Source organism: Pteropus vampyrus, unplaced genomic scaffold (assembly GCF_000151845.1).
Source record: "Pteropus vampyrus isolate Shadow unplaced genomic scaffold, Pvam_2.0 Scaffold11, whole genome shotgun sequence".
Classification (NCBI taxonomy): domain Eukaryota; kingdom Metazoa; phylum Chordata; class Mammalia; order Chiroptera; family Pteropodidae; genus Pteropus; species Pteropus vampyrus.
The window spans coordinates 3783041-3809596 of NW_011888792.1; the positions used below are offsets into that span (position 1 = coordinate 3783041).

The 26556-nt window shown below is 34.1% G+C and overlaps 1 protein-coding gene across 2 annotated transcripts in view; it reads left to right on the forward strand.

Annotated features, from left to right (window-relative positions):
• The window catches only part of VCAN (versican), a 115680-nt gene extending 105421 nt beyond the window's left edge, over positions 1 to 10259 (forward strand). For both annotated transcript variants that reach the window (XM_011377726.2, XM_023523149.1), the window contains 3 exons: positions 3521 to 3665; positions 8401 to 8583; positions 8728 to 10259. In XM_011377726.2, the coding sequence (XP_011376028.1) occupies positions 3521 to 3665; positions 8401 to 8583; positions 8728 to 8855 (456 nt within the window). In that variant the 3' untranslated portion in view covers positions 8856 to 10259. The remainder of the gene's footprint in view (positions 1 to 3520; positions 3666 to 8400; positions 8584 to 8727) is intronic.
• Positions 10260 to 26556: the final 16297 nt, after the last annotated feature.

The window sequence follows — 26556 nt, forward strand, 5'->3', positions numbered from 1 at the left end:
AGAAATCTGTAAGTCCTTTTACAATGTTCGTTTTTAATGATTAGAAAAATAGTTCACGCTCACTCTAGGAAGGCTGTAAAGTATGTGAGAATGTATAGAATTTTGGTCTCATATAACTCAGATATAAACTTTATAACATTTTACTGCATTTCCTTTTGGTCTTTTACACACACACACACACACACAAACACACACACAAACACACACACACACACACACAAAACTGCATCTGAGAATGTGTAAAATTTAGATCATTGTGTGTTTTTAGTATTTTGCTTTTTGATTTTAACTGAACATGTTACTATTTCCCAGCCCCTTACATATTCTTCAAAGACAAGATATCTAATGGCTATACAATATTCCATTTGTCTGGCTATACCATAATTCATTGAGTATATGTTCACTCTATAGATTGTTTCTTATTTACTGCTGGCATAAATAGTATTTTACATCAAACATGCTCACATCTCGAATTATTTTTTAGGATGGAATTTTAAAAGTGGACTTATGATGACCAAGGGTAGAAGCTTTTTGAGGCTCTTGATATGTATTGCTAGCTGTTTTCCAGAAAAGTTATTAACTTCCACTAGCTATGTCTGTGATTGCCTGTCTCACCTATCATTTGCTGCTATCAAGCAACATCTTCGATTAGGGATAGGTATGAATAGGGAAGAATGCAACATACTTTGTGGTTCAATATTTCTAAATATCAAATTATTTATTGAACAACACCAGTAAGTGCCTAATATGGTTCCTAGCACTGAGGATACAGTATTAAACAAACAAACAAAAAACCCAAATTCCTGTCCTCAATGAGCTTACATATTACTACGGAGAAAAAAATAAAATAAGTAAATCGGATAAGATATTGGCATTGTGAAGAAAAACATAGCGAGGAAGGGAGATGGGTAGTGGTGGTTGGATGAACACTGCACAATTTGCACATACTATTGGGATGTTTGAAATTTTCCACCTTTGAGGACATTTCCTGGTTTCTTGTAAGAGGTTAGTGAAAAAGTAAGTTGGAAAGTATTGAGCTCTGAAATCCAAATTAAATATTTGAGGAACTCAGGAATCTGTGACCATAAAAGGTATTAAATATTAAATGTAGACTTTCGTTAGTGTTAAGAAATTTCTGTTCTTTGTTTATTATTTTTATCCTATTTTAATTCATCTGTTGAAGACGACTTAGCTATATATGGACAACAGGCTACATATGACTTTTGTGTCTCTGCTTTGTTTCTCCATTTCCTTGCCTATTATCTATTCAAGGAGAGTAGGGAGGAAAAAAAGGCTTGGTGGGTGGAGGGTGAGAAATAATATAGGAAGGGGAGTAAGCAAAGAAAAGGAAAATGGAAAAATTATTAGAAGCCCAATTCAGAGCAAAGGTCAGTGCCTGGTTGCAGGGACACCTGCCAGTCAAAAAGTGCTTTGATGAGTTGTCTTCTAAGCTTCCTTAACTGGGCTGTCTGAGGGGTAGCTCAGTGGTGTGATTCAGGCTACTAGAATCGGACGTAAATTATCTAATTTTTGGATTTGTTTTTTTACCAGAGAAATAAAAGTAACCCTTATTCTGTATTTCTAGGGAGAAAAAACACCTTTATTAAGCTTTCCTTTGTTCTTTACAATTTTATCACTCTTCAAAGACTCTTTTTTTTTTCTTTTTACAAAGCAAAGATCTCTAGTCTCCTATCATAATTTTGGCATAATTTAGGAAAACTTTAAAGCCAAGCTAAGAAGAGATTGAAGGAAAAGTAAAAGTTCTCTTAATCCTAAGATTTTCAAAGTTTAGTCTTCTCACAAATTATTTTATCAAAGATTTAGGTTTTTACCATATTTGAAAGTTTTAAAAACCATGTTTTTTTCTAAGAAAGAAAAAATTACAGATATTTTCTATTAAGTTTATTAGACATTTTTAAAAGACATAAAAATAGCTATGGTGCTGCTGAGAGTAAATAGTAGGACCATTTTTTTGCACGCTCTGAATTGAGAACAATCGCCTTAATTCTTAGATGTCTTTCTTCTCTAACTTTATCTTTCCCAAATAAAAATTTCTTCACTCATTGTTTCAAACCACAGACTTATTTTAAATTTAATTCAAATAAAGACTAAGATACGTGTAGGCCCGGAAAAGATAGTTATATTAACTGTTGTCACATAAATCCAAATCTATATTTCTGCCATCTGATGGAAATTTGTTTCCATTGTCTTATCAGTGTTAGAGGTGATATAGACTAACAGCGGGCAAAGCATAGTGGGAAAATGATACTCAAGTTGAGCCGGAAAGGCACTGAACAAACAAACTTGTCCCATATCACATTCTAGTTAGAAGTCCCAAAACTGGGGGGGTGAACTCTTATTTATAGCCCAATATTATTTTCATCTCATCAATGTTTATTATTTTTTAGTACAGATGGGGCTGTGTTTTTCATATAATTATTGGTTGTTTTGGAGGCAACATTTTAAAATAACAAAAAACTGAACATAAACCAAGGAGCTTAACATCTCTAAGGTTGAAATTACTCCCGATCTTGCTGAATTGTTGTAAGAGACAACACATAACAAGTACCTAGAAGAGAGCTTCTTTCATTGTAGACGCTGAATAAATAGAATGTAATATGGTGACAGAAGGCAAAGGAGATTTCCAGTTATAGATCATTGCTCAGAATGGGGAATCAATAGATACCATCTAAACATAGAGATATAAAGGTAACCTGTAGAAAAATGTCAAATCAATAGAATTTTTTCAATGATCTGAATATATACAAATGTATATAGTAAGATACATTTTTAAAAGCTTATCTTTTATATCAATATGCATAAATGTGATAAATGTTCCTATTAAGAGAAAACAACTTCCAGATTAGATCATAAAGCAAAACAACTATATAGTACATATAAGATCACATCTAAAACAGAATAACTCAGAAAGGTATAGCAAGTAAACACATAAAATAAATATAGCAACTCTCTCAATTTTTTAACCAAACAAATGAATTTGGATAAAAATAATCACATTAAATAAGACAAAGAAAAGTACTTTATAGTGGTAAAGATAGAAAAGAAAGAACACAAATTTTATTGTATTATAATCACAACTATATAAATTGTATGTACACATAAGGGCTGGAAGTAAACACGATACACCAAAGTGATGAGATTATGGAATTTTTTTCTTGTTCATTTCTATTAATGCTGTTACAATTAATAATAATACCATGATTGATTTCTTAAATTGAGTACTGATTATAATTTAGAAATCTAGAATAACTAGAATAAAATTCCTGAGATATATCTCATTGTCAAAGAAGAAATACATATTCGTTAAAGATTTTTAGATACATATATCTTCCACTCAGAGTATGAGTCTTTTTCTTTAGCACTACAATCATTTCAGCTACCTGGTTCAACAGAAACTTTGAGTCTATTTTAATCTGATTGTGATGTGATGTTGCTGTCACTTTTATGATATGCTGCTCTTTGACCATCAAGTAGTTATCTTCTCTCTCTATTTTTACAGCAATATGAGAACTGGAGGCCCAACCAGCCAGACAGCTTCTTTTCTGCTGGAGAAGATTGTGTTGTCATCATTTGGCATGAGAACGGCCAGTGGAATGATGTCCCCTGCAATTACCATCTCACCTATACTTGCAAGAAAGGAACAGGTATTATTAATTACTCTATTAATAATGTATACTTAATTTGTATTTCTATTATCAAGTGAACTCAGGAAGACTGAACTTCATTCTCTAAGACACAAACTGGATATGTCCTGTACATCATCTCTTGTTGCTCTGGACTATTTTACTCTTACAATACAATTGAAAAGTTGGTTTTCAGTAATGTTTTCACCATAGATTTCAGATGCTTAAGATAAAATGTAGCATTATGTAGAAAAACTATCTCCAAGTGTTTTTAAGAAAAACAACAGCCAGCCCAAGGGCTGAAAGACCTGTTTAGTTTGTTGAGGAAAGCATTAAAAAAAAATTGGTTGCAACATCTAAAAATCGGGATATATCATAAAATATTCTGGAATTTTTACTTAAAAAAAAAAGAGCATCTGGTACCATTTGACCCATGTTCAAATTTGTCCATGGTGTGAAGCGCCAGAGTTGAAAACCACTGCCCTCCCTCTGCGGGGTCATGGGAGCTGTTCACTGAAGTCCTTCCCTGTTTTTAACTGCCTGGTATTTGTAGGCAGTTGAGTTTTTTAATCGTTTCCTTAGAAGCTTATTTTATGCTTATAAACCATGGAACAAAAAAGCCACCCTTACATCTAGTTGAATGCCTTCGAGGTAGGACAAAATAAAAACATTTATAATGTTAAGTTCCATAATGAGGAGAATTGCTTAATTGACATTAAAAAGAACACATTAAGAAAGATGATTTTTTAAAAGTGTGTTATGTTTATCATTGACCAGTATGTTTGAATTTCTAAAGCATACTGTATAGACATCTTCCTTAATCCGATAGAAATCCATAAATATTTTTAACCTGTTTGCAGTTGATAATGATGTTGAATATGAATATTTAGTCTCTAAGCATAGACCTTTACCTACCTTGAGTAAGAGTATAAAGTACAAATGCAAGCTATAAAATCCATTTGATTTGTCTTTAAATATAGAAATAACAAAACTACAAATACACAGCCTATAAATATTTTAGGAAAGACTCAAACACCAATAATGAGAAATGCTATTAGAATAAAGAGAACGCCAAGATACACAAAGCTCGAATGAAACTCAACCACTATTTGTGACTACTTTGCTATTCTCTTATCTAAATTAGAATTTATTCTGAATATCCTTTCTATATGAGCACCTTTCCTGACTATGCACAGTACTTCAGCATTTCTGCAATGAGATTTGTGAAAATAGCAAATCAAGTGTCTGTTTTCCCTGTTTCTAATTAAGAAGTCTTTAATGAACTGTTTGTCTTTATCCAAATGTCATGTTTGCTTTCTCAGATCTCCAAATGGTTCTTAGAGACATGCATTTCATTTTATGATCCAAACATTCTTCTATTTCCTATGTTATTTTTTCCTGTAGCAGGGTTTCTCAACATCAGCACTATTGACATTTTGGGCCAGATAATTCTTAGTGGTGGGGGGCTGTCCTGCACATTGCAGAATGTTAAGAATCACCTCTGCTCTCTAAGCACTGAAGGCCAGTAGCATTCTCTTCCATTCCACATTACCCCCTCCCTTTGCTTTGTGACAACTAAAAATGTCTCTAGACATTGCCAACTGTCCCTGGGATGGGAGGGAGAGGAGGAAAACTAACCCCAGGTTAAGAACCACTGCCCTTATAGCTAAAAAGAATTCATAAACCAGCATCACAGTTTACATTTTCCAGTGGGGAAAGAGATTAATAAAATGTTGGCTCTAATTCATTAAAGGAGGAAAAACAAAACAAAACAAAATAATCCTTGTGTTTTATCTCCTTACTGTCTGATTTTTATTTACATAGATTTGAATCTTTGTTAATCAGTACTCTGGGGAATTTTATGAATTTTATAAAAGTCTATAGACTTTTATGAAAGATATTCATTTCTCCTTTCAGATAGTTAACCATACAGACTTAAGTAGTTCTATTTTTAATTAAATACTTGTAGAGAAGGATTATAATATATACAAAAGATATATATATATATGTATGTATGTATTTTAAAAGACGCCTCAGTGCATGCTATCCACAATTCTTGGGAGCACCCTACAGAATCCTTCCAATTCCATTCATTTACTTCCCAATTTCAGCCATAGATAATGACTTAATTTCTTACTTTTCTCTTTATTATTATCACATATGCTTGTATCTATATATAACAAATTGTTTAGTTTTACATAATTTTGAACTTTATGTAAGTGGAATCACTTGTGTCTTGCATAATGTTTGTGAGATTTACCTGTGTTGATGCATGTAGCTATATTTCTTAATTTTTGCTGCTATATGGTATTTCATTGTATGACTATATAACATTTTATTTATTGATTCTCCTGTCAGTGGACATTTGGGTTATGTTGTGCTTTTACTATTATGAACAATGTTTCTTTGAACATTCTTGAACTTGTTCCTGGTAGACATTCGTGAGTTTCCATAGGGTATTTTTCCAGGAGTGAAGTGCTGAGTCATAGGATACATGCACCATCAAATTTACTAGAAAATGCCAAATTATTTTCCAAAGCGGTTGTACCAATTTGCACTCCCACCGGCAATGTGTGAGATGTTCTGTTATTCAACATCTTCGCCAACATTTGATAATTTCGGACTTTGACATTTTTGCCAATCTGGTGGGTATAAAATGTTATCTCTTGTGATTTAATTTGCATCTTTTTGAATACTTTTTTCATGATATCTGTTCATACACTTATAGGTCATTCATGACTTTTCTTTTATAAAGTTTTTGTTCATGATTTTTGCTTATTTTAAAAAATTGGCTGCTTCTCATTTATATATTGATTCGTAGGACTTATTTTTATATTCTAGTTACTAATCCCTTGACAGTTAGATATTGTGCAAATATCTTCTTCTAGTTTGTAACATGTCTTTACTCTTACACTATAGCACTTTTTGATGAACAGAATTCTTTATTTCCTTTATGATTTAAACAATTTTATATCTCAAAAAATCCTTACCCACCCTAAAATTATAAAGATAGTCTATGTCATTAGTTCTAAGTGTTTATAGTTTTAGCTTTTATATTTATACATTTAAACCATCTAGAAATTGATTCTCCATACTTTCTCTGAGGGAGGGAACTAAGTAACTTTTTTTTCCATATAAAATACCCAATTGTCTAAGTGAAAAAGCTACTTTTCCTCACTGCTCTACCATGTCACTCTGTCAAATGTCAAGCATATATGTGTGGCTCTACTTCTGATATTTGCCTGTCCTTGACGATATTTTAGCTTTATGTTGTCTTCATATATAAATAGATTTAGAAGAAATCTGACATTTCTTTCCTTAGAATCATAAAGATAACTTCTAATTTGTCAACATAGCACAGAATTAAGTATAATGAATTATCTAGTTGATAATTTTTAACCTTCTATATTGCTTTGGTCTTATTCTATCTGATACTTGCTAGTATCTAAACCATGGTGTAGGCTTTCCATATTACAATTACAGGCATTGAAATTGCGGTTATCATTGAACCACATACATAGAGTAGTTTATTAATTGAAAATGGCAAATAATTATAGAAATCTCTGTTTATAGGAATTTGTGAAGATCAAATAGTCATATGTGCAAATATTTCTAATTTCTTAGTTATAGATAGTATGACTTTATAATTTATTGTTAGTCTATCTGACTAACAATTTCTAACATGAAATATTGGATTGTGTTTCATTAAAGAAAACTTTGTTATGGGTCAATATGTTCCAAGATGATTAGTCAAGTAAGTTAGAGGAATTAAATATTTAAGTTAAACCAAAATTTGTCATTGCAAAAGAATGTAGTTGCAAACAGCTTTCTGAGTATATAAATAAATTTTATAGTTGTAAACTTTTAGGATATTGACATTCAAACAGCTTGGTACCAAGGTTTCTAATAATTACCCTCCCATTGAAGAATTGCATTATTACACAAGAGAATATAACATGTTCTTGTTATGGGCCTTGTGGTGTCATAATTCTTAGGAATTGGATAGGAAATGCCATTTAGGGAAATTATATTTAAGTTAAATTATGTTTTTATATGAGATATATAGCAAAACATAGTCATTTAATAAAAGTTAAACTTTAAAGTATATCACTTAAAACAAGTACACCAATGATGAATAAAGCCGTAAGTTCAAAATCAGTTGAATCTGTATGGAGACAGAGGGAAACTAAAGATGATTATCATGTCCTAACTTTCTCCCTGTCTCCATACAGAAGACAGAAAGAGTAAATAAACTTAAATGGAGCTGGAGATATTTTACTGATACTTAAGAGTCCATATTTTGTCCATATTTTAAAACTATGATATTATTATAGATTTTAAGTTTTTTCAAGGCGGTGACAGCAATAGTCAATTGTTATTGTTTATTTATTAGTTTATTCATTATTGTTCCAAGTGAAGGAGAGTAAATAAAACTTTGGATGGTGATGAAGACAAAACTACCAGGCCACGTGAGACAGGTGCTTTTTAATTTGGAATTTTTTAAGAAAAGTGACCATTTAGCCCTATGGTTCTTTAATAATACACAATTTAAAATGACATAATCTCAGATTTGAACTAGGCCCAGAGCCTCAATATTTAGTTTTATTTTTCCTTCAAAATTTTCAATTTGTTAATTCTGACTGCCTTTGACGAAGGTGCTTGATTGGGTAAATAAAGAGAGAAAGAGAAAAAAAGGGACGCATACTAATAGAAATATTTAGATTATTTGGAAATAACCTAATTTACTTTTCTTTAGTTGCTTGCGGCCAGCCCCCTGTTGTAGAAAATGCCAAGACCTTTGGAAAGATGAAACCTCGTTATGAAATCAACTCCCTGATTAGATATCACTGCAAAGATGGTTTCATTCAACGCCACCTTCCAACTATTCGTTGCCTAGGAAATGGAAGATGGGCCATGCCTAAAATTACCTGCATGAACCGTAAGTGGTCCTTTAGAAAGAATGGACAACCGTGCTATAACAACTACTAGACGTCCTCATTTACGGCTGCGGTATTGGTAGTTTAGGGTATGGAGCAAGTAATATTGTTGTGTTTTCTTTCTTTCTTTCTTTCCTTCCATGTAGCATCTGCATACCAAAGGACTTATTCTAAGAAATACTTTAAAAATTCTTCATCATCAAAGGACAATTCAATAAATACTTCAAAACATGATCACCGTTGGAGCCGGAGGTGGCAGGAATCGAGGCGCTGATCCCTAAAATGGCGAACATGTGTTTTCATCATTTCAGCCAAAGTCCTAACTTCCTGTGCCTTTCCTATCACCTCGAGAAGTATTATCAGTTGGTCTGGATTTTTGGACCACCGTCCAGTCATTTTGGGTTGCTGTGCTCCCTAAACATTTTAAATGAAAGCATTGGTATTCAAAAAGAAAGCAAACAAAATGAAAGAAAATGAGGGCAGAGAGTAACCATTTCCAGCCTATCTGATTTCTTTAGTTTTCTATTTGCCTTCAGTGCAGACCATTTTATAATGTATACCAGCCTACTGTACTATTTAAAAAGTTCAATTTCAGCACCAATGACAATGTAAATAAGATGATTTAATGTTGATTTTAATCCTGTATATAAAATAAAAAGTCACACTGAGTTTGGGCATATTTAATGATGATTATGGAGCCTCAGAGGTCTTTAATCATTGGTTCGGCTGCTTTTGGTAGTTTGTTTAGGCTGGAAATGGTTTTACTTGCCCTTTGACTGTCAGCAAGACCGAAGACAGCTTTTCCTGGACAATTAGCAAACACAAAGTCTTGTAGGTCACACTGCACTGTCTCGGTGTGGGTGCAGTTTGCTGCCATGTGATGCCGAAGCCTGGCTAATGGGATCCTGATGGACCTCGGGACTGCAATGTGGAACTCTTCTTTGCTGCATTCCTTTTTCTCCACTTACAAGAAAGGCCTGAATGGAGGACTTTTCTATGACCAAGAGCATTTTTTAGGGGTCAAAGTGCTAATTATTAACTCAACCAGGTCTACTTTTTAATGGCTTTCGTAACACTAACTTGCAAGATTTCAGATCAACACATTTCAAATGGATAGAGACCTAGGGCTCTGGAGGGTGGGGGATTGTTAAAACAACACATTCAAAGAAAGAAATTTTGTATATATAACCATTTTAACCTTTTATAAAGTTTTGAATGTTCATGTATGAATGCTGCAGCTGTGAAGCATACATAAATAAATGAAGTAAGCCATACTGATTTAATTTATTGGATGTTATTTTCCCCCAAACCTGAAAATTGACATAGTATGCTAGTTATTTTTTCAGTGTTAGCCTTTATGCTTCCCTCACGCAGTTTGGAACCATATAATCTAGATACTTTGTCCCTGATTAAATAATGTGATGGATAGAATGCATCAGTGTTTATTACGAAAAGAGTGGTGAAGTGTAGCTTTCAGTAGTAGATGGTGTTTGCCCATTCTAAGCAAAGAGCATTTATATAGAAATAATGTAGGCATTTCTGCCTGTTAGGTTGAGTGTATGTCTTGAAATGTCTTCCTATCTCTTCCCATTTGTTTTCTCCCCTTTATTTGAATAAGTGACTGCCGACAATGATTTTGAATTATTATCCACTTAATTTAATGTTTAAAAAAAAAAAACCTGTAATGGAAAGAAGGCATTTAGGAATCTTTCTCTAATTTCAGTTAGAATGACCTTAGAAGAGTAGATAACAAATAAAATGCAAATAGCAAAAGAACAATTCCACACTAATTCTTGTTCATAAAACCCTTTAGCTTAGAAGGAATGACAAGAGCTACAATCATTCACAGTGTCTTTAAGCAAATTCTCTTGGTTGCTGCATTAACTGAAATCCACCTTGGGTGTTCTAGAGCACAGAACAACATTGTGTCAACCTATTAGGTTTAAAATTTTCCTCTTTCATTCCTATGCACATGATACGTTCCTGTATTTATATTATAACATGTATAGTATAAAATGTGAATGATTGTGGGGGTTTTTTGTGACTGAAAATCTAAAATCTTTGTAACTTTTTATACCTGCTTTTGTTTCACCAAAGAAACCTAAAGTCCTTCTTTTACTATACTGTGACTGGTCTGGTTATTTACAACTGTAAATCTTAATGTGCACCAACATTTTTACATTCTAGTTCCATCACTGAGTACAAGCTGCTGGCCTGGACGAAATAATTTCATGGCTAGCAGAGAGGTGATTATATGTGTACCTGTAAAAATTGAGATATTAATTATAATAATGTTTACATATACATGCTTATGCATTAATCTCAAATATGAAAGAAACATGTAGTAGGAAAAAGTGATAGCTCAAATTTACTGAATGTTTCCTATGAACCAGGCCAAATGTTTTATGTGCATTATCTCCCAATAAGCCTGTGAGAGCAGTACTGTTACTCTCTGTTTGATGATCAAATGTAGAATACTCAAGTCATTTGTTCAAAGTTATGTAATTAGTTTGTAGGGCATGCAGGTAATCTCTAGAGCCTGCATGGTATTCTCAAGAAATATATAAAATACTATGTTCCTAACTGTTATACATTTAGGAAGTTAATTTACTGGCTAGAAGATCATACCGAAGTAATAATCAGAAGATGTCAGGAACATCAAGTTTCTATCTATCCAGATATCCATCCATTTCTTCATTTTTCATTCATTCACTATTTATTAAGTACTTACTGTGTGTCAAGCATCATACTGGGCCCTGGAAATTCAGCAGTGAATAAGCTAGACAGGTCTCTGCTTACCTATGGGATTTATTTTACAGCCCACTCTATTCAATATTTTTATTGATCATTTGGAAGAACAAATAAAACCCTTATATGTTGTTCAGTTGTATAGAAAATATCATAAAGTACAAAGGTGAGTTAAAAATTATTTTGAGATTTCTTTCTTGGAATGTCAAAAATATATGAGAAGTTGGGCATGAATAGATGCAGAAAAGAAGAAATTCTTTTCCTTGCTGAGTTTGTCGTTTTAATGTGTAATCTGTCATATCTTTTACACAGACCTTTAAATAGAAATTATCCAAGAGAGTATATAAGAATCTGCATTGCTCATGCATAGATTCCCTTTAGATGTTTATAAACCCATCAGACAAATTTCTATTGCTCTAGGTGTGAATATTAGAGACTGTTGGATGTTCCATTACCCAGAATACTAGATCAGAGTGAGAACTTTAAGGAGAGTTTCACTACTCAAGTCAGCCAGAAGTGGTTTTCTATTCATTTCTAAAGGCTAGGTTACATATCAGGGGGAAGAATATGCTCCTACCATAAGGTACTATTTAAAAAGAGGTGGTCTTCTAGGGTAGTTGAAATGGAAAAGAGGTAAAAGAGATTGTATAGGGAGGGATACATCATTGTAATGTGATGGCAAGAAGACCTTTACCAATCTTAAGTAAATTTTCAATATGATACAGGAAGTAGGAACTGGATTAGCCTTGAACTAATTGCCTAGAAGTCATATATCATGTAAAATAAAGTTATAGAGTTTGGAAATGGACAGAAAAAAGGTAATAGTTTGCATAAAGTTTCAGAGTTGATTTTGTGCATAACCTGTCTATGAACGATGCCTACCAAGAAAAGAATCCACAAGAGAATATGTATTTTAGATAAAGGCAGAAGATATTCTCACATGGCTAAAGACTCAATGATGACTTCCACATTTTGAAATATGTCTCTTTTTGTTTCCTAATATTACAAGTGCACTGAAATAATTTTTGAAGAAAAAGGCCCTCGGTGATGTTTTTGTACCGATATTCGTGCATCCTCTTTTTCTTGTGCCGCAATTCCTACTTGCTAAATAAACCAGAATTCACCCAATGGTTCTTTTCTAAAACAAGTCAAAATAGAAAGTTTATAAAACTCATTCTTTGAATGAGTCATTCTAGATTGTATAATCTTTTCCCATTATTACTCATTTGTGTATGTTTAGATCCCAGCTAGACAAGAAAGAGCAAATGCCAAATAAGAACAAAAATCATTTTTGTTGAGGTGTTTACTAAAGAAGCAAAGCCTGGGTTTTAATCAAAATTTAATTCAGAGTTCCATCTGAGTTCATTGAATGAATGACCTCTGCTGAAGATTAAAAGTTTGCTGCCTTAAGGAAGCAAGTTTTAAATGATTTTTGATAGTGTTTACTCTAAAAACAAAAAAAGTTAACTTTGTACCTTTCACTTTTTAAGTTGTCAACAACAAAAAAATTTCCTTATAAAGTTAAACAATTGTAAAGGATGTTGTTTTTGGCATATTTTAAATATTGTCATTCTAAAATAAACATGTAACATCACTCTTTTAATTAAGTTTAGTGGAGTCTAAATACCACAATGGCTTGATATCTACTATCATCTGTTTAAAAAATATTTGAAGAAAAATACTCTTTTAACAGCCAAATATTTTATTTTTAGATTTACCTTTTTTACTTCAGTTCATATATACATCAACATCTGTATTAAAAGTTGAAAATTAATTTTCTTATGAACATAAAGATTTAAAAGTTAAAAATCTTCTCCTGGATTGAGTTATTATTTTACCGATATACAATTAATAAAAACAGTATTATACTCAGAAAATTTTAAAAATAATTATGCAAATTGTAAAATTTTATTAAAAATATATCTGAGATGACTATGGCTGTTTTTCCCAATACACATTTCTATCAGCAAATATTACTTTAAACTAGAATATGTTATGGCATAGCATCAATTCTATTCCTATTTTGTTTTTATAGATTTAAACACTGACTAAACTTGTTCACAGATAAGTAGATGGAAATAATAGCTTTTTTATGCAATGCTATTCGTTTTGTTTTACCTCTCTCTGAATTATATGCCAAAAATCACAGTGATCTATCAAAGTTATTTTCAGTTACTTTTCAACTGACATATCTATGAAGTCCTTCTTAAATTTTTCTTGTAAACACCTGACTTAAAAAAGGATTTTATTTGTACAGTGTTATCAGAATCATTCATTTTGATTCATCCTTTTATTTAATCATAGTTATTACATACTGTGGTAATGCATTGTAAGACTCAGGATGGATGAGAGGTATGTTTGATGTGATGGTTGTTTTTTATAAAATGGGAAAAGAGCAATTGTATAAAGCCTTTGATTCTCTAAGTTTGTTCCCTGAAATAACAGCATTACCATCACCGAGGAATTTGTGAGAAATGAAAATCCTCAGAACCTACCCTACTGAATTACAAATTTGGGGATTGGAGAGAGCAACCTGGGTTTTCACAAGCACTGCAGATGATTCTGATGCATTCTAAAGTGTATGATGTAAAACCGATGTAAAGAAGATGCAAAAGTAGAACCAACAGCCTCCACCACAGATACCTTCTTACACAGATGAGTTTTAGGAAAGAGGCCAGGTAAAATTGAAGTTCTGGAAGTTGCTTCTCTTTGTGTGCTCATATACCTCTTGGAGAGTCCTGGGGTATTCCCAGGGTAAGCGACCCTACTTTGAAGACCACTGCTTTAAAATACATAGTCCTTAAAGTACTTTCAGATTTTTAGTACGTTACCTATCTATATTTATGAACATGTGTTCTATCAGTTGGTGATGATTACTTTCCAACCTTTGACAGAGCTTCTGGTCTTACAGGTGAGAAACGCTTTCTCTATAGGGAAAATAAAACAGCATGATTAAAAATGATCATTTCTTAAAGGATATACCTCAAACAAAGTTTGAAATGCAAGAATTAAGACAAATTTAAAAATAAGAAGTAGATGCAAAAAAGATACATTGTAACTTCCCAGCAAGAACCAGCCTTGAAAAGCAACTTCAAACATAGTAGGGAGCCCCAAAAGAGATTCTTGTGGGAGAATCTTTGGAGCGAATTGATCTCTGAATAACTCCATTTCCTAAATCAGCTCTCCCTCTCCCATTAGCCAGATTGAACTCACTATTCATTCAGTAATATATATTGAATACTTACCATGTGCCAGGCACTATGCTAGATATTGGGGATATTGTTATAAACAAGACAGGCCAAGTCCCTGTTCTCAGTGGCTCTTATAGTCTAATGAAAAATCAGCTGAGCACTAAAACAGAAAGAGATTTGATTTCTCAAAATGTTGCTAATGCCTCCATTCTTAGTCATCTCTTTGTTCTACTCTCCATCTTCACCTGATTCTTTCAAAACCATGGCCTTAACCACTTCCTGTGTTATAACTTCCACATCTTTCTTTTGTGTGATGGTTATGTACCCAGGTGTTGAAGTTCATAGGCACATTAAACTCCATATATCCCAAATCGAATGATTCTTTAACCCTCTCAATAGCCATCTACACATTTTTTTAAACTAGGAGTCTAAAACTCATCTGAACTCCTAATTTAATGCCCATATTCAATGAAGCACCAAATTCTATTAATTCTACCTCCAAAAGTTTCTCATAGCCATCATCTCTATCTATTCCAACTGTCCTCAATATCTCTAGTATTACGATCTCTAGATGCATCACTTTCAAAATAATCTTTTAAACTACTATAGAGTATTCTTCCAAATGTGCAAATCAAAGCCTGGCATTCTCCAGCTCAGAATCTTCAGAACCTACTGCCTACAAAATACACACAGCAAAATGTTTTGGGAGAAAAAAATGTGTTCCAGGTATTATGGTTTAAGAAGACTGGAGGAATTGATTTAGAAATCTTAAATAAATCAAATATTAAGTTTTAGTTTTCCCTATTTAATTAAACCATTTTGGCTTCCTTTCAGTCTCCGATCAAAAGTCGGGCTCCCCTTGTAGCAGTTGTGTACAAGGCAGAAATAGAAGACCAGAAATGCTACATTAATGGGGTATAGATTTGCCTTTCCAGAGACACTCTCCACCCTTCTCCTTCTGCTTGTGCCTAGTCAACTGACTGCATAGACTGCTCCTATTGGGCTCAGTCATGGAGAGCAATGCAGGAGATGAGAACAAGAGAGGAGAGTGATGGCAGTGTGTGTGCCCCTTGGCTCCCTCCTAATCCTGTAGGATTGCCATGGGCTGCCTGTGTTCCTATAGCAAAGTCATTAGCTCCTAGCAGGCCCCCATCTTTACAAAGTCCTCTCTGCCTCCTGGCTCCACTACTCCTCTCTCCCCTTGACCCTTCTGATCTGGAATAGTGAGAGCTCTCCACTATTTTGGCCCAGGGGTACTGCACTGTAAATTGTGATTTCCTTAAGCTGCCTACCTTTGTAAATAGTCCCTTTATTAAACTCTCTTTAATTTATCCATTTGATAGTGTCATCTGTTTCCTGTTGGGTTCCCAACTGACAAAGTGTTTTTAGATGCATTTCTTCAGGGAAATTATGGAAATAACCAAGTTCATATCCATCGTAGCTGAGCATCCTCATTACAGTCTGGAAGCTTTACATGTGTTCCCTTGAGTTTCTTCCACAGCATCTTATTGTGTGCTTTTATGAGATTACATCTTTAGTCCCTTCCTTGTGATCACTAAACACCAAACATGTGATTGTTACAACTGCCAGCTATTCTTCTGCCTCAGCTCTGTATCAACATAGCCACACTGCAGACTGGTTGGTCCTGAGGCTGTTCTCCGGCTTATATTTCCAAAATAAAATGTGATACTCCTCAGCTTAAGATCACAATCAAGCTCAGTTTTCAATGCTTGTTTTATAAATAGGATCAAAGAAAAAGAGTAGGAGTCAAGTTATACATGTACATGGCAAGTTTCTATTCGACTAAAACCCTAATATTTTAAAAGCTTTATGGCCATACATACATAGGGAAGGTGGAGAGAGAAGGGAAGGGAAGATTGGTATTTTAAAGCAGCCAGCCCATTTTGTTTCTCTGGATAGAGTTATACATTCATCTTTCAGAGAATATTTTTCCCCCTTTGTGTTTGGATGAGCCATTTCTGGCGGTCTTTAAGTATACAAGTTTAAGACCAAGCTTCTACTTTGGAGTGAACTGGGAAAAGGAGAAACTGAGCTGCTCTGCATTAAAAAGTAGATGTTATTCTCTTCTACAAAATGTTGTATTTTTAGAGTAAACTTTTACATTAAAAATATTGTTTATTTCCTCTGAGGCCTTGATTTCAAGGAGTGGAAAATATTTGGCAGAAGGGCCTTCCTCCATTGAGGAGGAAAGCTGGTTTCGGCACACCATCAGATGTGCTGAAACTGAGAGAAACCTCTAGTCGAAATCTGTGGAGGGGCCTATAAACTCTAGACTAGGCCAGTAAAGTGCACAGTTTTAAATGCTGCTCAGCCATGTTAGAATTCTTTACATTCCCTCATGTCTTCAGGATAGTTTTATTAAGACTTAACTGAACTTTTCAGAATTAAAGGATGAAACATGCCTGCTCTGGGTGGGGAGGTAGGGAAATCAGCAGTCATCTTAGTAAGTCAGATGGCATGATATGGCCTAGAGTCATGAACCTGGTACCAGAAGGATGATTGAGGTCAGACTGACATGCAAGGTTGATTTATGGAACAGGGCCGTGTGCCAGAAATGTTTGGGGAAAAGAGTCTGCAAAAGCTTTTTTTTTTTTTTTTGTCAAGTTTACTTGCTCTTGGAAATATTGTTTTAGCATTAAGGGAAGTGCAATCTCTTAAACCTTAATTTGAAAATATTTGTATTATGTAAGCTTTCTTATAAATAATGTCTTCAATGCTTAATATGTGGCAATACTTTTAACTTTGAGGCTCGTCTCCTTAAAATATGAGGTAAATTAACAAATGCTTTCATTTTGTATAAGGATATGTAAGACAAAAAGAGTGATTTGGGAATTTAAAAATGAACATTATAAGCAAGGGGGAAGGGGGAAAGTAATCTAGAAAAATAAACAGAAGAAAATTAGCCAAGTAATTCCACAAGAAAGACAGTAATGCAATAATATAATGGTTTTGGGAAAGGATTTAGGAAAGGAAGAAGACTTTCTGGGATTTTAGAGGCTGTGCTAATCTAGATAGAGCCGAACGTCATTAAAAAGCAGACATTGGCATTTGGTGATGCTCTGATTATGAAAGGAGGAAAGAAGAAAAATATTAATTATAACATTTTGCAACAGAGTTAGGGAAAACAGAAATATTACCAAGCATTGATGTTAAAAAGAGAAAACAGTTTACCTGAAAAATTAAGAAATATTTGAAGCTCACTAATAATAGAGTTTGCTCGAGAGTTTCTGATCATATAAAGATGAAAAAAAATTAGAATAATGTCTAATTAAAAAAGAATTTGAAAATACAAAAAAAATAATGGTCCTGTTTATCCATAAAGGAGGGGGTTCAGGATAGAGATTAGACGAAAGGATGAGAGATGCTGAAATAATTGAGAATGAATGGGCCACTGTGCTAAAGCTAGAAAAAAACGGTCCTAGGCTGAAAACAGCATGGGCAATTAATGTTTATTGAATCGTTACTTGAATCATAACTCTCTCTATTAGACATTATGAAAACACTTTTAGTTATTGGTTAAATTATGTCATTGCTCTTCTGTTATTGTCGTTGTTAACTTTTTTACCAGAGCAATCCGTGCTCATTGTGAATGTGTTACAAAATACAGAAAAGCACAAATAGGAAAGTAAATGAACATTTGCTTGAGATAACTATTTTTAACCCACGTGGTCCCAAAGAGTACTCAATAACTATGTGTAGAAGGTATTATTTATTGTGTGCCAGTCACTCTCATAAGCGTATTGCCATCTGTTTCTTTTCACAAGAACGTAAGCTCTGTGAGCACAGGGACTCCTCTGTTTTGATCATTGCCGTGTTCCTAACACCTGTAATAGTGCCCGGCATGCAGCAGGCACTCAATAAATATTTGTTAAATGAATAACTAAATCACCTTTCTTAATATTCACATCGATTTTATTGTCATTCCTATTTATTTATGGAGAAACAGAGGCACAGGGAGATTACATTGACAGCCCCCAGTTGCTTAGTGCATAAGCTAGCAGGTACACCAAACAAGTCTGACTTTGCGCTTAAATAGTTGATTGTTTATTCCTTAGTTAGAGAGCAAGTCTACTGAATTGAAGGTCAGTGGGATGATGTTAATAACACCATAGTGAAACTAAGACAGAACCCGCTTACTCGCCTGCCAAGGTACCAACAAGATCTTGTTATGTTGTTTTCATTGAGCAGTTCTATTAACCAGCAGCATCAGAAACTGAGGATAAAAAAAAAAAAAAAAAAAAAAATGAGAAGGCATTTGTCTTTGTCTCTCACCACTGTGTTCCAGAAATATACCATCTATAGTTGTCTTTCACCTAAATTAGGGGCTAAATAGTTTAGCAGATGAGAATTATACTGACTATTGGGATTCTAGAACATCACACAAATGAATGCCTAGAAATATACAGTTGCAATTTATGTCAATCTAAGCCTGCCGAGTTAGTGACTGTCAGTGTCATTTCATACTGGATGTCAGTACATTGTGACTTTCACTCTTGCCTATTTAAAAAAGATATTTTCCATTAGAACAGAACCAGAAGTTGCTTTCCAGTAAGATGTGAACAAGTCTCCATGCAGCCACTTAACTTGGTCCTGAAGATCAAAATATTATTGCATGAAGTTTGCAAATACAACACACATTATAGCATTCATAGCAGTCACTGATATGCTTTTATTATGTCCTGAGAATGTTTATGTATGTGAATATGTGAGCTTTTGAAATCAACATAGAGATTAAATAAAATATTCGGTTTTTTACTTTCAAAGAAAATGTTGCAGAAAAAATATGGAAATACTGTGCTCCAAGTTTTTATAACCTTTAGATATCTATATCTATTTAGATTTAGGCTACAAAAGTCAGAGCACAAACTTATTCACTTGGGCACTCATTTTTTCATTCATTTGACAAATATTTTTTTGAGCAGGAACTACATTCCAGGAACTAGTCTATTTAATTTCTTGGATTCACTTAAGACTTTATTACATTGTTACCACAATAGGACAAGGCTCTTCTGGTTTTCAGTTGCTGCTCCTGAACCATGAAAGTTTAGCTGTCCAGAAATGATCTAAGAACATCCTATACCTATACTGACACACTGAAATTACTATACATTTTCTGCCTCAGGATTAAAGACATTTCATAGTATAGCAAGCCTTGTTGGAAACCAGAAATAACTTGTAAGTTCAGAATGGAAATAAATATGTGGGGGTAGGAAGGAAGATTTGTGTTCAAGCAACAGTAGTTTGTAATAATTTTGTGATAGAAAAGGATCTTCCTGAAAATATTGCCTCAAATATTTAAGACTCATGTCTTCTGCCATCTTGTCAGTCAGTAGGTTTACAATGTATTGACATGGTACCAAACAATGTTTTGGCTGAACTTTCTGTTCTCACGTCTCCCAGGTTCTTGTCTGGGAGTTGGGAACTCTGTACTTTGGAAAGCAGATCTGTCTGAAATCAGAACAGGTAAGATGAGGCCCCAATATCTCCATTTACTCTCTAAGGGGCTTCTTGAGACAGCCCCTATGGCATCCAGTTTCCTCACATAATGCAGCTGGCTCCTAACAAGACCTAAATAGTGTTTAGGATCTGGTGGTGTCTGATACGCCATGAAGAGATGATTCTTAGGGATGATGTTTTGTGAATATATTTCTATGAGGGATTTTGATGTAGCTGAAAACTAAAGGAAAAGGTGTTGTTTTTTGTTTATTTGTTTTTTTCTGGTGAGGAAGTGAAAGGGCGGGGATCTACCTTATCTACTCTACCACTTGTGGCAGAAGCTGAAGGAAATATTTTTATCAGAGACTCAAAACCAAAGCTTATGCAGTGTTGTGTCTTAGGGCAAAAGAGACAAAATGGGACTCATCATTAAGGCAAGAAGGGCAGGGCAAATCGAATGGCTCTGTCATAGTGAGGGCTGCAGGGAACCTATCATAGCAGCAATGGGAATGTCAAGACACCCAGAAAGAACTAGAGGCTACTTTGGGAGCTAAGGATGCTGTGAGGCTTCTGGGTATAAACAGAGGCAAGAGTCAGACTAATTTGGTTATTTCGGCAGTTGTGATTCCCTCTGAGGCTATTCCAGTGAAAAGGGTGGTAGATGAAACTAAAAGTGTTTAATAGTAGTACTGTCTTTCTTACAATGAAAGCTTTTTTACAAACTCAGATATATAAAATGTATAAAAGTAAAGCTCTCCGTGTTAAAGTGGGGAGAACCAGGAGCTACCTGCTCAGCACACCAGGCATCTATATTTTTTACAGCTCCTTCAAGTGCTTTCAATTTGCAGCAAAGTTGTGAGCCACTGTTTTAGAGCGCTTCTCAAACTTTAATACATCACAAATCACCTTGGGATTTTGTTAAAATGCAGATTTTGCTTTAGGAAGCCTGGGATAAGTCTGAGCGTCTGTCCGCGTATCTAACAAGCTCCTGGGTGATGCTGATGTTGCTGGGCGGTAAAACACACTTTGCACAGCAAGATCTTGGAGCACTGGATCTCATATTTTCGTGGGCATCAAAATCTGCCAGAGTGCTTATTTAAACATAGATTATTGTGCCCTACTCCCAGTTTCTGATTCAGTAAGTCTTGGGTGAGGCCGAATTTGCATTTCTGTTTATGTGCAATGTAGCTTTAGACATGATCATGTAGGGCAGTGGTTCTCAAATCTGGCCATAACCGGAAAACATATAAAGCATACTCAGCCTATAGGCACCTCCACTCCTTCACATCTCCCATTCCCCATCCCCTGTTTTCACAGAATCTGACCTAAAGCCCGCTGGGTGATCCTACTGTGCATTCGGGTTTGAGAACCATTGGTCAAAGGCCTCATAGGTCAGGTCACATCTGAGGACTTCAGATTTTATTCTAAATATAATACTATGTACTAGTTGTCTCTGCTTTAGAAATAATTTATGACGATATAAAGGGGTTTTAAAGCAGATCTCTGATGAAATCCTGACAACTGAACAATATGCTTTTATCTGAATAGGTGAGTGAATAATCTGTATGAGGCAGATACTGCCTTCATTATCTCTATTACAAATGAGGAAAGACCCAGAAAGGTTAACCAGACAACTCTTAATTCCTGTAGAGAAATATATTAATAGGTATACATATCGGTTACTTTGAAATCTACTAATGACAAACTGGCTATATAGTTTTGTTCTCATTTTCTATTACCTTTGATCAGTTCCATTATGGGTTACGTGGCGGAAGCTAATTACTGGGAACCTGTAATTTGAAGTGACAGGTAATTGAAACTTGGGTTCTCTATGAATATCTGTGTAATGCATAATACATTATTAAACGCTAATTATTTAAAACATAAATGAAGCCAATTGAAGTTGGCTCCAGCAGTTGGTGGTTAATAATAAAATCGAAACTACAGATAATTAATGTGGGTCCAAAAAAGCTCATTTCAAGTTGGCCTGCAAAAATAATTTTTTGTCATTTGGTATAATTGTGACGTGCTAATATGTCTAATTTTATTTGTCTCATTTACATTCACCTCATGTACTCAGAATGAAAAGCGGATCATAGCTCTAAATCCAAGAAAGAAAGAAAATGATCTATCCCACACTTGTATTACTATTTCATCTTCTTTACTGAATTAATACTCTGAGGTTGCCAACACAAACCTCAGTGGAAATAGTGACTCTTTTAAAATAAGTAAGTCTTTATCGGCTGAAATTAGTTTCACATGGAATTTTATTATCTTACAAAATTTGATCATTCAATTTTTTAAATGGAAAAAAATCTCAGAACAATGAGATGCATATCATCAATAGTTTATATATGTACACTATAGTACATATAAGTATGCAACATCTAAATAATATAGATTATATAATAAATATGTACATATATAATATAAATTAGCTAGCTGTATCTATTATAATGTTCTTCCTGGTTTCTGCTTCTGATATTGTCCACCTGTCTTGGATCCTTCAGTAATATCACTTATGATGCATCTCGTACAAAAGCAGAAAAATATGCAGATTTCTAAAGGTATGGTCAAAGTAAAGCTATTGATAAACATACCTCTGCGAGTTGCAGAAATGACTCCAGAATTCTGCAGTGTGCATTTCTCCAGTATGGATATGCCATACTGCTATGAAAAGTATAGCTCCTGCTTCCTTGCCACCTATCTGCAACTGTGGGCATTGGCAACAAAATCCAATTCTAGCCCATTAAAGTCCTTGTGGGGGCTTTTGAAACCTAACCTCCAATATTTAGTTTTCAACAAGAGCAACATGGCATATTTGAAAACCAAAAGAAAGCTACTGTGATTGAAGGGAGAAATCGGCAGTTCTTATAGGTTCTGTAGCATGGTATGCTGGTTAAGAGCTTGGAGCTCTAGAGCCAGACTCCCGAGGTCAAACCCAGGCTTCATCTCTTAATAGCTTGTACTCTTTGACAAGTTACTTAACTACTCTGTGCTTTAGCTTCCTCATTTGTAAAACGAAGACACTACTTATAATGCCTATCTCATATGGTTGCTGTGTCATCAAAAGAGCCATTGCAGGAAAGTACTTATAACAGTATCAGCAACGTAGTATATATTTTAATATAAATATGAATCTGCATCCTGAATTCAATTGCTTCTCACTACATCTAGAACCACCATTCTGGTCCACCATCACTTCTTGCCCTCTTCCTAAACCTGCCTTCTATTTGGTCTCTATGTATTCACTGTTAACCCAATATATTCAGGGTGAATTATGTTTTATAGAAATTTAATCATGTCATTTACATGCTCAAAACTTCCCACGATTTATAGTAAATCTACTAAGGACAAAACACCAAGTTTTTTCCACAGCCCTCAAGGCCCTCCATGATCTGGTCCTGGCCTGCCATTCTGGACTCATTTTCTACCAGATTCTTTTAACTTGCTGTGCTTTTCTGTCTTGATCTCATTCTCATAACATGGCATTTGTATGCAATGTTTTCTATATCTGAAATGTTCTCTAGCTTTGCACCCCTCATTTTTCAGGTGTCTGCTCAAACATCCTCTAAAAAATGACTCTCATCATTATCACATCTAAACAGGCACATATTTTGTCCTCTATGGATCATATACTGTTTTATTTTTCACTTTTACAGTTTTTATCAGCTGGAATTATATTACTTATTTTATTACTTGTTTCGTGCTTGTCTCCATTACTAGCTCCGAGTACCTATAACTGCAACATACTAGGGACTCAATATATATTTGTTGAATAAGTGGGTGCTTTTATATATTCTGAAAAATGAAAGAAGAATAATTGAAGATATTTACCTGGAGGTTGTAAATCATTTTCGCTTTTCAGCTATACTGATAGAAAGATATCTTTTTGTCTCATTTGATTCTCCTCTTTCAGGGATTGTTGTCTAGTGCTGCCTATTATTCAATCTATGAAAAACATTGTTTTATGTATTTTATCTTTGTGTGTGTGTGTGGTTGTTTAAAACAAAAGAGTAAATCTGATTCCCATTTCTCTACCTTGGTGGGAACTAAACAAATCCATATATATGATTTTTATGACCCCAAATGGTTGTTTGTACTTTGTATGGACTTTTACATATGGAAAGTATTTCACATAAGGGCAATTCATACAGATTATTGTGTCCTTTCTCCATCCATATCCCAGTTTCTTAATAGCTAACTCTATGTGCTACCATCTTGGCATATCATGCATGTCATTGGAAGTTGTGTGAATAGAAATTTAGAAAGGTTTCTATAACATTTCCTTTGTCTTTTCCTAGAGCTCATCTTTGTTATTTCAGATCTGACTGATTGAAACACCAGGGCAGATCCCAGAGTAGATGCTTCTGAGAGACCAAAAGCCCAAGATGTGACTGAACCCTAAATGGTACTTTTAACAATTCTTGCTTATTTTTAACTAAACCAGATAGGTTGTTTCAAATCTGAATGCTAGAAAGGGAACACACTAAGTTAATATCTGTAAGAATTTAAGAGTCAACATAAGGTTTTTGTTGTTTAAGGGTCTCCCACCTTCTCCCAGAAAAATATTTAAATATTAAAACTGAATAGATGTGGAAATTTATTTAATAGATCTATACTTGAAAATTTGGAATATGATTCAAAACAATAAGAAATATTTTCTATAGAAAATCAAGCTTCTATTACATTGATTTCTAAACAGAATATTCCAACTTACATGTCCTGGAATTGCTTTTCTACAAAATGAGAAGTGGATAATTAGATATGAATTCATCTGCTAGATTTTATACTTTCTATTTTCATTTAGAAAAAAAATGTTTTTCCTTATCAGTTAAAAGGCCGAAATTGATAATTTTATTAAAGCATAGAAAATTCATTGTCATTTAATCCTTCATGTAATAAAAGGAAAACACATAAAAATTTTGAAACAAACTTTGCTGTTGGCAGTTGTTCATATTGTGGTGCCAATTTCTGCATTCAGACCTGGTCTGATGCTGAGAATTGTATATGAATACTCTTAATGTATTTTTATCATTCTTATAGAAATAAGACATAACGAACCTAATGATAATCTGGAAGAAGGGGGAAAAACTAATTTAGACTGAATAAGCAGTGCTAATACAAATGCAGGATATCAACTACTGAATTTTTTATAACGTAACTTGAGTTTTAGATGTAAATAGAATATCGAAAGTTACTATTTCATACTACTAGGTTAATCCTAATTCCTTGACATCGGTTTCTAGCTTTTAGGTGCTAACTTGGATTAAAAGTTTGATGGAATATTTTGGTTAATGAGTTAGGTAGAAGACTGGATTTGTGAAAATCTCATTCACCAGAAATCTCTGGGAGATGCTTGCTATTCATTGGATAGAAAAGAGAAGGAGAATTATGACAAAGAAGGCCATAGGCTGTAGTTTCCTTATCTTTATGATAGAAAATAGAGAATATTAGATGAGGTCATCAAAGTGAATCTCCATGATGGGATTAGCATCTTTATCAGAAGAAGAAGGGTAACAAGAGCTTTCTCTCTTTCTCCCCATCATATGAGGACACGGTTGGAAAGCAGCCATCTGCCAGTCAGGGGGGAAAAAAAAAAAACAAAAACCTCAGTAGGAACTGAATCTGAAGGCGCCTTGATCTTGGACTTCCCAGCCACCAGAACTGTGAGAAATAAACATCAATTTTTTAAGCTACTCAGTCTGTGGATTTGTTATCACAGCCCAAGCTCATGACAAGCATTCAAAAATACAAGAGAATGTTTACCAGATATCAGAGTTAGAGCAAAAAAAAAAAAAAAAAAAAAAAAAATTCATAATATAATGATGACTTCAAAAAGAAGACAGAAAATGTCATAGAATAGCCCATTATCTTTCTAAATATTGCCTCTGTCCTATTCTCTCACTCCTCTCCTTCCATTACTCCAATTATGTGGATTTAAACCTTTTGACTATGCCTTACATGTCTTTTACTTTCTGTTTTGTTTCTTTTATTTTTTTTCTATGCTTCTCTTTTACATATTGTTATTCACCTGTTTTCCAGTTCACCAATCCTGTCTTATACAGTGTTCAGTCTTCTATAAAACCCACCCAATGATTTCTTAATTTCAAATTTTGTTTTTTTCCATTCTAAAATATCCATTTGATTTTTATATATTCCTTTTTTTTTTTTTTTGCTTAATTCTCAATCTTTTCTACTATTCAGCCAACTCTAATAGCTGAATCATCTGTGAATCTTCTGTGAATCTTTTTTTTCCCACTCTTGGTTTTTAGTAAACCTAGTGTATCCTATATATTAGTATGCCTCATAAGTTTGGATAGTGCGGATTTAAAAAAAAAAAACTGCAGAGGCTCTGTTGATTTCTTTCAAAAGAGCTACTTTTTATTTGTTTGTTTTTTTGGCAGGCAGATAGATCCTGCTGAGGTGTGAATTTAGGCTTTGTTATGGCTAGACTATTAATTTTTTAACCTTATTTAACCTTATTGTGCAAAACTTACTCCTTGCCGGTTTCCCCTACTCTTTGGGCAAGCCCCATCTGAGGACTTGGCTATAATTTTGTGATGTTTACTGGTGCAA